Source organism: Carcharhinus amblyrhynchos, chromosome 29, assembly GCF_965287045.1.
Source record: "Carcharhinus amblyrhynchos chromosome 29, sCarAmb.v2.hapA, whole genome shotgun sequence".
NCBI classification, from domain to species: domain Eukaryota; kingdom Metazoa; phylum Chordata; class Chondrichthyes; order Carcharhiniformes; family Carcharhinidae; genus Carcharhinus; species Carcharhinus amblyrhynchos.
The window spans coordinates 7978745-7992879 of NC_137352.1; the positions used below are offsets into that span (position 1 = coordinate 7978745).

The 14135-nt window shown below is 43.0% G+C and overlaps 1 protein-coding gene across 1 annotated transcript in view; it reads right to left on the bottom strand.

Annotated features, from left to right (window-relative positions):
* Positions 1-790: 790 nt before the first annotated feature.
* Positions 791-14135, bottom strand: part of gig2o (grass carp reovirus (GCRV)-induced gene 2o) — a 31146-nt gene continuing 17801 nt past the window's right edge. The window contains exon 5 of the mRNA XM_080214562.1: positions 791-2274. Coding sequence (XP_080070688.1) covers positions 1760-2274 — 515 coding nt within the window. The 3' untranslated portion in view covers positions 791-1759. The remainder of the gene's footprint in view (positions 2275-14135) is intronic.

Genomic DNA, 14135 nt, shown 5'->3' on the forward strand with positions numbered 1-14135 from the left:
GTATATACAAACCAGAGTGTCAGCTCTTCTAACACTCTGGATTCCGAATGTCGACCTGAAGCACTCTTAGGAGTGGAATTGAGTTTGTAAATAAAGGGAATCTGGAGAAGGGGCACCAGCCTCTGTGGAGTTATTTCAGTCGCTTGACCATTAACTCCCATTATAGCTAGTTTCCATCAAGCAGAGAGAGTTGAAAGAGCACCCCAAACACCATCCTTGTTCTTTATTTGTTCACAAGATGTGGGTGTTGCTGACTAGATCAGCATTTGTTGCCCATCCCTAATTTCTCTTGGGAAGGTGGAGGTGAGCTGCCTTCTTGAACCACTGTAGTCCATGCGATGTAGGTACACCGCACAGGGCTATTAGGGAGGGAGTTCCAGGGTTTTGACCCAGCGACAGTGAAGAAATGGTAATATATTTCCAAGTCAGGATGGCGTGTGACCTGGAGAGGAATTTGTAGTGTTCCCGGGTCCTTCTAGGCGGTGGAGATCGCAGGTTTGGAAGGTGTTGTTGAAGGAACCTTGGCGAGTTGCCACAGTGCATCTTGTTGATGGTACACTGCTGCCACTATGCATTGGTGATGGAGGGACTGAACATTAAAGGTGGTGGATGAGGTGAGAATGACATGGGTTGCTTTGTCCTGGATGGTGTCAAGCTTCTTGAGTGTTGTTGGAGCTGCACTCATCCAGGCAAGGCCTTTTATGTTTAACAGAATGATTCATTTTCCAAATTGGACAGGGACTAACTTTTCAGCATCCATCTCATTCCATAAGTATTAGTACGCAGCAGAAAAAGTCAGCTAATGATTTTATTCGGTTTGCACAAGCACATTACAATGATCAATGGTGTCTCAAATCATCAAAAGCCTATTACACAATGGTACAAAGTGATTGATAAAATTGTATTTTGAAGAAGGCTTTACTGGAACTTGTACCTCTGCTTTTTCTGCAATACCTTTAGTGACCTCAACTGTCTTTTTCATCCCCAAAATGCCATGTTCCTTTTCTGAAGGCAGTGACTAATTCTGAGGCTTTGCTCCATAACTGTTTTTTTAGATAATGAGGTGTGATTTTAGGGACTCTAATCCAGGAGCTGAAGGGCACTGAGAATGGGGCATGATGGCATCATTGACCACTACTCTGACTCGCGTCCCTGGTGTGCAGGACTCAATGCCAGGAGCAGAGTTCTTTTGTTCATTGGATGTGGGCATCGCTGGCTGGGCCAGCATTTATTGCCCATCCCTCAGGGCATTTCAGAGTCAACCACATTGCTGTGGATCCAAAATCACATGTAGGCCAGACCAAGTGAGGACAGCAGATTTCCTTTCGTAAAGGACATTAGTCACCCAATTGGGTTTTTACAACAATTGTCAATGGTTTCAAGGTCATCAGTAGACTTTTAATTACAGATTTTTATTGAATTCAGATTTCACCATCTGCCGTGATGGGATTCAAACCCAGGTCACCAGAGCCTTAGCCTGGGTTTCTGGATTACCAATCGAGTGACAATACCACGATACCACCACCTCCCCACAGTCGTCAAATGATTACTCTGATGAGTGTTGCAATACTCTGCGATTAAGGAGCATCACATTTAACTCAATCCTTTTGTCCCCTGTTGTTCCCACAAGGCCACCCTCAAGAACAAGAACATGGCAGAATCTTCCCTCCCTAGCCCAAGAAATGATGTCATTGTAGAATTCCCCTTCCCATCCCAACCCCCAACACCTCTGTTTTCCCAGCTGAGATCACTAGTTAACTCAACACTCATCATGGTAGGCCCAGCGGTTTGCACCACGTAATGGTTGAACCTCCTTAACAATTTTTATTCTTCTGGGATCCCAGACACAATCTTCCTCCAGACCACTTTGGACCATTCCACAGTTTGGAGGACACCAGGCAGTGTCATAGCCATACCTTTGCCATGTCTTCTGAAGTGGGTGCCCTTGATAATCAATCTTTATGACTCTTCCCACGTTAACTCTTAATTTAAGCACAACCTTCTCATCATCAGGTGTATTCAATGGATATCTGCTGGCTTTCTGTTTGTCCCGACTGACGTAGACGCCAGGGCCCAGCATGCCACCCTTGGATCTTTGGAAACCATATCTGCGAATGGAACTGACACGACTGACATGGGTTCCATGATACATCACATAGATCTTGTCATCCCCTGGTGTATCATGGCTTCTAAGAGTTGCAGGCGTGAAGCCAGGTCCATCCTCTTCAACCCAAAAATTTTGGCAAGCAGCCATGGTAATCAGGTGAACTTGTCAACTTGACCTTTAGCAGGAAAGAGAAAACTTAAATGTAGAAATTCCACATTTAATTGTGTTGAATATTCAGAATTTCACACAATTCCCTGGTGTTGTTAATACTCACTGGCGAAATGCCCCAGTAACCCCAAAGACGTAAAAATTCATTTACACAGAGCATGAATTTGATCCCAAAATTGTGCCAAGTTAGCAAACGTACCTCCTGGTGGGACACTACTCTCATCCTTTGCACATTTAGAATAATATGGATGGAACCTGCCTGTGATCATTTGGTGAAAAGCACTTCCTTCAATGAATATTAGACCAGTGACAGGATTTGATTTAACTGTGATGCCCCACTGGCTGAATATCCTGCTCGCTGCTAAAGCTCACAAGTAAAGAATGGTCACTCAGGAAATGAAGTGAATGCTACCAGCATCAGATCTTAAAGTTTGTTTATTGGTCACAAGTAGGTTCACATTAACACTACAATAAAGTCACTGTGAAAATCCCCTAGTCGCCACACTCTGGCACCTATTCGGGTACAGTGATGGAGAATTTAGTTTGGCCAAAACACCTAACCAGCACATCTCTGGCATGTGAGAGGAAACCAGAGCACCCGGAGGAAACCCAAGCAGACAGTGACCTGAGGTCAGAATTGAACCCAGGTCCCTGGCGCTGTGAGGCAGTAGTGTTAACCACTGTGCTACCGTGCCACCCATCTTTGATTTGATTTAATTTATTGTCACATGTATTAGCAGACAGTGAAAATTATTGCTTCTCCCATGCTATGCAAAGCATACCATTCATCGAATATATAGGGGAAAAAGAAAGGAAATGGTGCAGAATATAGTGTTACAGTCATAGCTCAGATGTAGACAAAGATCAGCTGAATCTAAGATAGGTCCATTCAAATGCCTAATGGCAGCAAGGAGGAAGTTGTTCTTGAGTCGGTTGATATGTGATCTCAGACTTTTGTGTCTTTTTCCTGATGATAGAAGGTGGAAAAGACTATGTCCAAAGCTCATGGAGTCCTTGGGACGCTAAGGGACAAGTTAGCATGGCCAATCCACCTAACCTACACATCTTTTGACTGTGGGAGGAAACTGGAGCACCCAGAGGAAACTCCACAGACGCGGAGAGAATGTGCAAATGCCACACAGTCATCTGAAGCCAGAATAAACTGTGGTTTCCTGTTGCTACGAGGCAGCAGAGCTAACCACTGTGCCATCGTGCTGCCCACAACTAATTTAACTAATATTAAAGTTTAACTCATTTCCCAATATCTGAACTTAATAATGACTGCACCAAGTTTATAATTTGTAAAGTAAGACTCACCGCACAGTCTACTTTGTACTCATCATTACTATATTAGTAAAATTTAGGAAAAACAAGAAGATATACTAAATAAAGTTTGATTGCAAATGCCATAACATTAACTTAAAAATACCGAGGATAAGGTATAACTTGAACAACTTTTCCAAATCAAAATCTGAGTTCAACGCTGCAGGCAATGTTGTCTCTGAACCGTGTGTGTACGCTGTAAACTGGAATGTACCTTGCAGTCAAACAAACAACTGATGCAGCATTTAGGGGCATCACGGTGGCATAGTGGTTAGCACTGCTGCCTCGCAGCGACAGCAAACCATTTTTGATTCTGGCTTTGGATGACTGGGTTCAATTCCAGCCTCAGGTCACTGCCTGTGTGGAGTTTGCACATTCTCTCCAAGTCTGCATGGGTTTCCTCCAAGTGCTTCAGTTTCCTCCCATTCGCCAAAGGTGTGCGGGCCAGGTTAATTGGCCATGCTAAATGGACCCTTGGTGTCAGGATAAATACGTGTTGTTACAGGAATAGGGCCCGGGTGGAATTGTTGTCACTGCAGGCACAATGGGCCGAATGGCCTCTTTCAACACTGTAGGGATTCTATGAATGCAAGTCTGTATTTGGAACTGTGATTTTTGAAAGAGCAAAAGAGAAACAACAGCTCTGCTAAATTCTGTTCTCCTGAGGGATTAAACCTAACCGCCAATCAGTCAATCTCTCTAACATTCAATACCTTCCCTGATGACAAATCTCACAACAACTGCGCCAGTCTGAAAAACTTTAACATTATATTAATTTCTTCCTCTGAACTTTATTATTTTAAATCTGTGATCCTTTACCACAATTGACCGACAGAAACTCATCAACCTGTTTCCGTGGACTTGAAGATCTCACTTTTCTCAGCATAAATATTTCTTAGCTGTTTATCTCCCAGAAGGACATGATTACTTTTGTTTTTCTCCTTGCGTCATTACTAGGTTAACAAAGAAACACACACTACTCCAGATGGGGTCCATTGCATTGTACAACAACACTGTCGTTAAACTTTAGAATTAAAAGCACGGAAACAGCCTTCGAACAGGATATGTAATTGATACCACACCCCTATTTTTCCTCATAGAATAGAATCATAGAAACCCTACAGAGCAGAAGGAGGCCATTCGGTCCATCTATTCTGCACTGACAACAATCTCATCTCATCCCCACAACCTCACACATTTACCCCACTAATCCCTCTAACCTACACATCCCGGGACACTAAGGGGCAATTTAGCATGGCCAATGCACCTAACCAGCATGTTTTTTGGAGTGCGGGAGGACTCCGGAGCACCCAGGGGAAACCCACACAGATACGGGGAGAACGTGCAAACTCCTCACGGACAGTGACCCGAGCCTGGATCGAACCCGGGTCTCTGGCGCTGTGGCTCTGCATTCTTTTTTGTTTCAAATGTTTACCAATTTCCTTGCAAAAGGTTATTGAATCTGTTTGCACCATCCCCTCGGGTAACACTTTCCAGGTCGCAACTCGTTGCCGAAAGAAATGTTCTCCTCAACTCCCTTTTAGCTCTTTGACAGTTAATCACAAACAGAACTGCAGGAAGTTTCTGGCACTCACCTCTATGCTCCGTCAGTAACTCTGAAGTGGGATGTGTACATATCTGGATTTTATACCCAACTTTCAAAGTTTCAGTTTCAATTCTTCAAAAGAGCGTTACGTTATCTATAACGTAAGCATACCGTTGAGGAATGGCCTAATGCAGATGCTGCAAATCAGGCACCACACCCTTTACATGTTTTAACAGTTTAATATATTTTCTGTAAACTCTATCGCTACCTCCCACTTCCTGCCAGAAATCCTTCAGACGACAGAGATGTGCTGGCACTCTGTCCTTCTAGATTTGTGTTTGTTTCCATCGACTGAAAATAATTTTTTTATATTGTATTTGACCAAATTGATTGAAATCATAGAATCCCTACAGTGCAGAAGAGGCCATTCAGCCCATCATGTCTGCATTGAGTCTCTGACAGAGTGTCTTACTCTCCCTCCCGCCCTATCCCTAAAGTCTCACACATTTACCGTGGCTAATTCATCTACTCTGGGGCACTAAGGGGCAATTTAGCATGCCACCTAACCCCTGCATCTATGGACTGTGGGAGGAAACCAGAGGAAACCCACCTAGACACAGGGAAAATGTGGAAACTCCACACCAACAGACGCCCAAGCCTGGAATTGAACCCAGGTCTCTGGAGATGTGAGGCAGCAGTGCTAACCACTGTGCCACCATGCCACCCCCATTAAATAATCAGAGATTGGGATTAAAGAGCCAATGATGGCAACAATTATCCCTGGTCTTTTAGCTGGGCATTGTCCACAGCAGACTGATGTAGTTGTAATGAGGAGATCCAAAATAATTTGCAACCCATGAATGGAGCTGTGGAATAACGGCTGGAATTCTTCAATCTCACCCACGGCTGGGACTCACCAATCCCACTGTTGTGAATGGAGATTTGGCTGAGCGCCAAATTCTCCATTCTCGCTGGCAGCGATAGAGAGGTGTGTGAGACTGGAGAATTCCGGCCTGTGTGTGTCAGTCAACACACCACTCATATTTCATAGAATCACAGAATGCTGCAGTGCAGAAAGAGGCCATTCAGCCCATTAAATCTGCACTGACCACAGCCCCAACCAAACCGTATCCCAGTAAACCCACACATTTACCCTCACTAGTCCCCCTGACACTAAGGGGCAATTTAGCATGGCCAATCCACCTAACGTGCACATCTTTGGATTGTGGGAGGAAACCAGAGTGTCCAGAGAAAACCCACACAGACTCAGGAAGGATGTGTAAACCTCACACAGACAGTGACCCAAGCTGAGAATCAAAACCGGGTCCTTGGCTCTGCGAGGCAGCAGTGCTAACTGCTGTGCCACAGTACAGAGTAGCCAATGACATACTGTTGAAAAAGTGTATTGACAGTTCTACTATAGGGGACACTGGAGAGAATTTGTGCACAGCAAGATCCCACAATTTGAGCAGAGCAAGATCCCACAAACAGTCGACGCGGGCCGCAGTTGCCAAGTTCGAAGGTACCATTGCATGAATTCAGAAACATAGGAATGTATTGTCAATAAGGCAACAGGGGAGGAGGCAGGTTCAATATTGGACTGGAACATTGTTGAGACTCTGTGCCCAGTTGCATTCAAACACATTGGCATATTAACACAACACAACTCTCCCACGTATCTGCTAATTCAAAATGAATAAGTGAGAACAGAATTGGTCTTAGGCATTAGTGCAGAAGGGGCAAAAAAAAACCTGCGGCTGGTTTTATGCTCTTACCATTTTTTTGGCTCAGTTCAATCAATATAAGATTACATTGGGCATTGAGCAGTTGTGGCTGTCGATTTTGTAGTCGCTGTTTTCATGCTGCCTCTCACAATCAGTTCCACCTGCTCTCTGTGTTTGGTGTTGGTTGAGGGATGAATGTTGGTCAGGCCATCAGGAAATCTCTAGGCAAGAGCAAAATACTCCAGGCGCTGGGAAACTAAAGTAAATGTAGAAAATGCAGGAAAAGACCCAACTAACCAGGCAGCATCTGTGGAGAGAGAAGCAGAGTTAACGGCCGGAATTCTTCCATCCTGCTTGCCACTAGAATCCAAGTGGGCGGAGATGGAATGGACCATGTAAAAGTTCCATTGACTTCGAGTGGGAATCTCCTGTTTTCAGGCGAATGCATCTGGAGAATCCCACCCAAGGTTCCATGATGATGACACTCCATGATGTAGAGATGTCAGCATTGGAATGGGGTGGACACAGTAAGAAGTCTCACAACACCTGGTTAAAGTCCAACAGGTCTATTTGGTATCGGAGTGCTGCTCCTTCATCAATGAGTCTCAGCTGATGAAGGAGCAGCACTCTGAAAGCTCATGATACCAAATAAACCTGTTGAGCTTTAACCAGGTGTTGTGAGACTTCTTACTGTGATATCAAATAAGCTTGTTGGATTTTAGCCTGGCGTTGTGAGACTTTTTACTGACACTCCATCAGAACTACCATATCAAGCCTAACAATTTCTTTTAAAATTTTAAGCGCCTCGAACAGATCACTGTTCAAACTCCAAGTGGAGCTTTCAAGATGGAAATAGGTCGTGTCGTTGGGTAGGTGTTTCAATGGGAGCAAGCCAGGTTAATGGAACTGAAGTTAAAAACCAGCCTCATCTAATTGAATGCTGGAAAATCTCAAGTGGCTGAAAAGCTTATACCTCGACCTATCTCATCCAAGTGACAACACTCACTCAGTATTGCTTTGTGTAGGCCAGCAGACTTGAGTGTGGCCCTCAATTCCGTGAATTGAGGACAAGAGCACTACCACCATAATAAGTCTAAAACGTGTCTCGATACTTAGGAGACCTGTGGAGAAGTGGAGGTGTGATTTAGTGAGGATACGGATTTATTTGGGACATTGTAGCTGTAGAAAATATGGCTGTAGGATATTGAGCTGTGGGATTCAAGGGGCTGTGAATAGATATGGGATGCCGTGGTTAATGGATGATAGCCCGTCAGATTTATAGATCGTGCATTCATTTGGATATTGAAAGCAAGGCTTTGGGTTAGCAGATGCATGGGAGAGTTATGCTGTGTTAATATGCCAATGCATTTGAATGCGATTGGGTAAAATATCTGAACCACGTTCCCATCCAGTGTTGAAACTGTCTCCTTCCTATTGCTTTATTGACAATGCCAGATCGCTGGGAGGGCAATATTTAGAGAATGGTCTTCTTTGATATTGCATTATTCTACAGTTCTATGAGGCTATTGCCACAAAAACATAACTGGTACGCTAGTGTCTTTAAGGGAATGGAAACTACTACTGAGTCCCGCTAACAAATCACCCACTCCCACACTGTTCGGGTGCTGGACACTTAGGGCAGGCAATAAATACAGCCAGTGTCACCCAATTCCCAAGGATCAGCTGTAAAAATGGGTTTATTCACAGAATGTCCAAGTTAGAAGAATCTAACTTTTATTTTTCTGACATAGAAATGAAAACAGAAAGTTCAGTGTGTGGTCAGCAGGCTAGTCACTGGAGTCTGGGGCTACGGAAAAAGCTGATAAAGATAAAGATCCAGGGTTTAGAACGGCTGATCCTCAATGGATTCTCAATCTGACCATTGGCACGGTGGCGCAGTGATTAGCACTGCTGCTTCTCAGCACCAGGGTCCAGTGTTCAATTCCAACTTCGGGCAACTGTCTGTGTGGAGTCTGCATGTTCACCCTGTGTCTGCGTGGGTTTCCTCCGGGTGCTCCAGTTTCCTCCCACAGTCCAAAAATATGTAGGTTGGGTTGATTGGCTATGCTAAATTGCCCCTTAGTGTCCCAAGATGTGTAGGTTAGGGAGATTAGTGGGGTCAATACGTGGGTTTAAGGGAATGGAGCTGGCAAGGGTTGGGCGTGGGTCAGATGCTTTGTCAGTGTTTGGTGCAGACTCAATGGGCCGAATGGCCTCCTTCTGCATTGTAGAGATTCTATGATTCATGATTGGCCACTGCTTTGTGCCAGAAAGTGTGTAGGTGAGCATATACGCCAGAGATTGTTTTTTGGGAATGCACTGCACCACATGGACACACAAATGTTCACTGGCCTCTTGGACAAAGTATGTGGGTGTTACCACTGCCTGGGCAAACACTGCCTAGCTCACAAGAGGAAAGAAGGACAAAATCTATGAAAAAAAATTGTACTCAGTAGGTAGTATTTCCTGTTTTTAGTTATTTGAAAACCATAGTAAATCTTATCAACTGACAGGAAACTGCTGCCATTCCAAAATAAAACTGGCCATTTTATTTTGCTGAATTGAAAGTGGAACTTTACCAATTTGGAGAAAAGCCCAGTCTTTGAAAAGGCAGATGTTTCTTCATGATTAATAACTTATTTCTTAATTTAAGCACTCATATTACAAAATTGAGACCTTATTTGATTAGATTCTGACCTTATCTATTTACAGTAAAAAGTCTGACAACACCAGGTTTTAGTCCAACCGATTTATTTGATAATACTCACAAGCTTTCGAGGGGACTGCCTCTTCGTCAGGTGAATGGTCCATTCACCTGACGAAGAGGCAGTCCCCTCGAAAGCTTGTGAGTATTATCAAATAAATCGGTTGGACTAAAACCTGGTGTTGTCAGACTTTTTACTGTGTTTACGCCAGTCCAACGCTGGCATTCCAACATCTTATCTATTTATCCATGAATATCCAAGTTTTTTTTAAAATTTTGCAGTGTTGAATTGATCTTTTGTTGTATAATTCGTCCATCAGATAACTTACTTCCCCGTGTCACTCCTGTTGCAAGCTTCAGCAGCTGGCAAGGAATAGCTGAGCGTTATGCCTCCAGTTCCGACCAATTTATGGTTCTCCTTTGTTTCTCTGTCACACATCATTTTTTGTGACTGGTCATTTCTTTAGTGTCGTGTCCGTAGAAGGGCACCTGCTACAATGCAGCATTCCCTCAATGGTGCCCTGGACTACTTCAGTCTACCTTCTGGTCTAACAGGGTATGCGGGGGTGGTGGAGGTTGGGGGGGGCGTTGGGGGAAGCGGGGAAGAGTCAGAGGATCCATAAAGATGTGATTATTGGTTTGAGGTCTGAATTGTGGAAAAAAGCTGAAACAGAACTTGGGCTACACAGGCGTTGAGGGGAGTCTGGGAGGTGACAACACGCAGATACGCAAGATAGTAAACAACGTAGAACAGGCCGAAAACAGAAAATGCCGGAAAATCTCAGCTGGTTTGACAGAATCAGAGCTCTGACAAAGGGTCATTCAGACTCGAAATGTTGGCTCTATTTTCTCTCCAAAGATTCTGTCAGAGCTGCTGAGATTTTCCAGCATTTTGCTTCACTTTGTTTTGAAGATAGGAGCAGGAGGAGGCCATTTGACCCTTCAATCCTACTCTGCCAATCATCACGATCGTCCAATTCAATAGCCTAATCCTGCTTTCTCCCCATAACCTTTGATCCCATTCGCCCCAAGTGCTATATCCAGCCATCTCTTGAATACATTCAATGTTTTGGCCTCAGCTACTTCCTGAGGTAATGAATTCCACAGGCTCACCACTCTTTGGGTGAAGAGATGTTTCCTCACCTCCGTCCTAAATGGTCTACCCCAAATCCTCAGACTGTAATCTCAGGTTTGGACACCCCCACCATTGGGAGTATCCTCCCTGCAGCTACTCTGTCTCGCCCTGTTAGAATTTTATAAGTCTCAATGAAATTCCCCTTCATTCATCTGAACTCCAACAAAAATAATCCTAACCTAGTCAACCTCTCCTCATACATCAGTCCCAGTTTCTGTTTTTGTTTCAGATTCCAGAATCCGCGGTATTCTGCTTTTAGAATAGGTCAACTTGGGTGGTTACTCTACACTAAATTATGAGAGAGAGGGAAGGGGATACTGGATTAAAATGGTTAAAGGTAAATATCAAACTGGCATAAGAACATAAGGTGTAGACTATGTTCCACCTTTAACCTGCTCTATCAGTTAACAACATTGTGGCTATGTTCCTAAATCAACCTCACTTACTGCCTGATTCCCTTAATCACCAGGCATCCTGGATCCCAATTTTGTGCATACTCAATAGCTGCTCATCCACAACCCTCAAGAGAAAAGAATTCCAAAAATTCACAACCCCCGAGTGAAGAAATTACTCCTCACCTAAGCCTTAAATGGTCAACTCCCTTACTCAGAGAACACGGCCCACATTTCTAGACTGTTTCCTCACAGCATCTACCCTTTCAAACCCTCTGAGTATTTTCATTCCTCCCAGTGCTCCGATTTCCTCCCATGCGCCAAAGACTTGCAGGTTATGTGAACCAACTGTGCTAAATCCTCCTTCAGTGTGCCCGAACAGGTGCCGGAGCGCGGCGACTAGAGGATTTTCACAGTAACTTCATTGCAGTGAGAACGTGAGCCTACTTGTGACTAATAAATAAACTTTAACTTTAATTACCTCTCATTCCCCCTAAATTCCAGAGAATTTGGAGATCTTCGCATCGACCAACCCTCTTATCCTGGGAATCAATCAAGTAAACCTTTATTGCCGCCAACCCCGACCCCTTCGAAGACAAGCCTATTCTTCCATAAAATAGAATCATAGAAATCCTACAGTGCAGAAAAAGGCCGGTGTGTAGGGATATGGGGATAGGGCCTAGTTGGGATTATGGCTGGTGCAAGTCTGCACCATATCCCTACATACTTACCTACTAATCCCTCTAACCTACACATCTCAGGGCAATAAGGAGCAATTTTTTAGCATGGCCAATCAACCTAACCGGCACATCTTTGGGTATAGAAGGAGAACAAAACTGTACACTGCACTCCAAGTCTGCCCTCAACAAAATCATACACAATCACAGCAAGTCATCCTTACTCATATATTCCAACTGGCATGAAATAAAACCTTCTCCAGATTAAGGTGCTCTTCACACATAGAACCAGATTTTACTTTCACTTACCCCCTGCTTTCAATGGGTTTTATGGTACAAAACTTGGTGACAGTAAGAGTTACCCATGCTAGTTAAAAATTACACTAGAATTCTCCAAAATCAGCATCAGCCCTCCCTGTACATCTGTTTGTATAGTGTAACACACGTGTTCATTAATATTACATTAATATTATACTCATTAGTATTACACATGTATTCCTTAGTATTACACACATGTTCATTAGTATTACAAATGTGGTCATTAATATTACACATATGCATTCATTGGTATTACATGCATGTTTATTAGTATTACATATGTGGTCATTAGTATTATACACATGTTCATTAGTATTACATACTTGTGTTTATTGGTATTACACATACTCATTAGTATAACATACATGTCTTCATTCGTATTACACATGCCCTTATTAGTACTACATACATGTGTTTATTGGCATTACATACAGCTCATTACTGTTACATACATGTGCTCATTAGTATTGTACATATGTTCATTAGTATTACATACATGTGTTAATTGGTATTTCGTACATGTTCATTAGTATTACACATGACCTTTAGTGTTACACACATGTTCATTAATATCACACGTGTGTTCATTAGTATTGCATACATGCTCATATATTACATATATGTGTTCATTAGTGATCATTGCATTCTTGACCAAAATTAAGCTTTGTGTAAAATTTATTTGATTTGATTTATTATTGTCACATGTATTAACATACAGTGAAAAGTATTGTTTCTTGCCCGCTATGCAGACAAAACAGACAAAACAAGAGAGTGCAGAATGTAGTGTTACAGTCATAGCTAGGGTATAGAGAAAGATCAAGTTAATGCAAGGTAAGTCCATTCAAATGTCTGACAGCAATAGAGAAGAAGCTGTTCTTGAGTCGGTTGGTACGTGACCTCAGACTTTTGTATCTTTTTCCCGACGGAAGAAGGTGGCAGAGAGAATGTCCAGGGTGCACAGGGTCCTTAATTATGCTGGCTGCTTTTCCGAGGCAACGGGAAGTGGATAGGAAGCTTGTTTGCCTTATGGATTTGGCAACATTCACGAGCTCTTGTACTTCCTTGCAGTCTTGGGCCGAGCAGGAGGCATACCATGCTGTGATATGACCAGAAAGAATTCTTTCTACGGTGCATCTGTAAAAGTTGGTGAGAGTCGTAGCTGACATGCCAAATTTCCTTAGTCTTCTGAGAAAGTAGTAGCGTTGGTGGGCTTTCTTAACTGTAGTGTCAGCATGGGGGGATCCAGGACAGGTTGTTGGTAATCTGGACACATGAAAACTTAAAGCTCTCGACCCTTTCTGCTTCATCCCCGTTGATATAGACATGTTCTCCTTTATGCTTCCTGAAGTCGATGACAATCTCCTTCATTTTGTTGACATTGAGGGAGAGATTATTGTTGCCGCACCAGTTCACCAGATTCTCTATCTCATTCCTGTACACTTTCTTGTCATTGTTTGAGATCTGACCCACGACAGTGGTGTCGCCAGTAAACTTGGAAATCTTGAAAAACTTGAACTCTGGGGAAAGGGTTAAACAGACGTTCCAATTTAGAAATGCTTGGAAAGGAATAATGCAGCAAGTTCACAGCCTGCTCCTGTTGCATCAGGAGATTTGTTTTTGTATTATTTTAAAGTAATTGTAGTCATCTACAACAAGTGTAATGCTTAATGCTGGTAGTGAACTGTCAGATAAAGTACTTGAATTCTATGTACAGTCATTGCAGTGAGATGACTGGCTGCTACGCTATGATATAGATGAATAGTTTCTTTGTTCTGTCAGATGAAAACACACTTGCGATGAGCATAAGTTTTTAGAAACAACCTTGAGAAAGGAATTTAATGATCATAGATAAAGTAATAAGTTCAATTAGAGGAATCTTGAGGATGACCAGTAAGAAGGAATGATGAATCACTCCCTGGGGCCTGGGAAACAATAAGTCCCATGTTAAATAACGAGACTGTAAAGGAAAATAGCTGATAAAAAGTAAAGTGACCTTGAGGTTGGTTGACAAAATAAAACACAGAGAAGAGAGCCACTCATC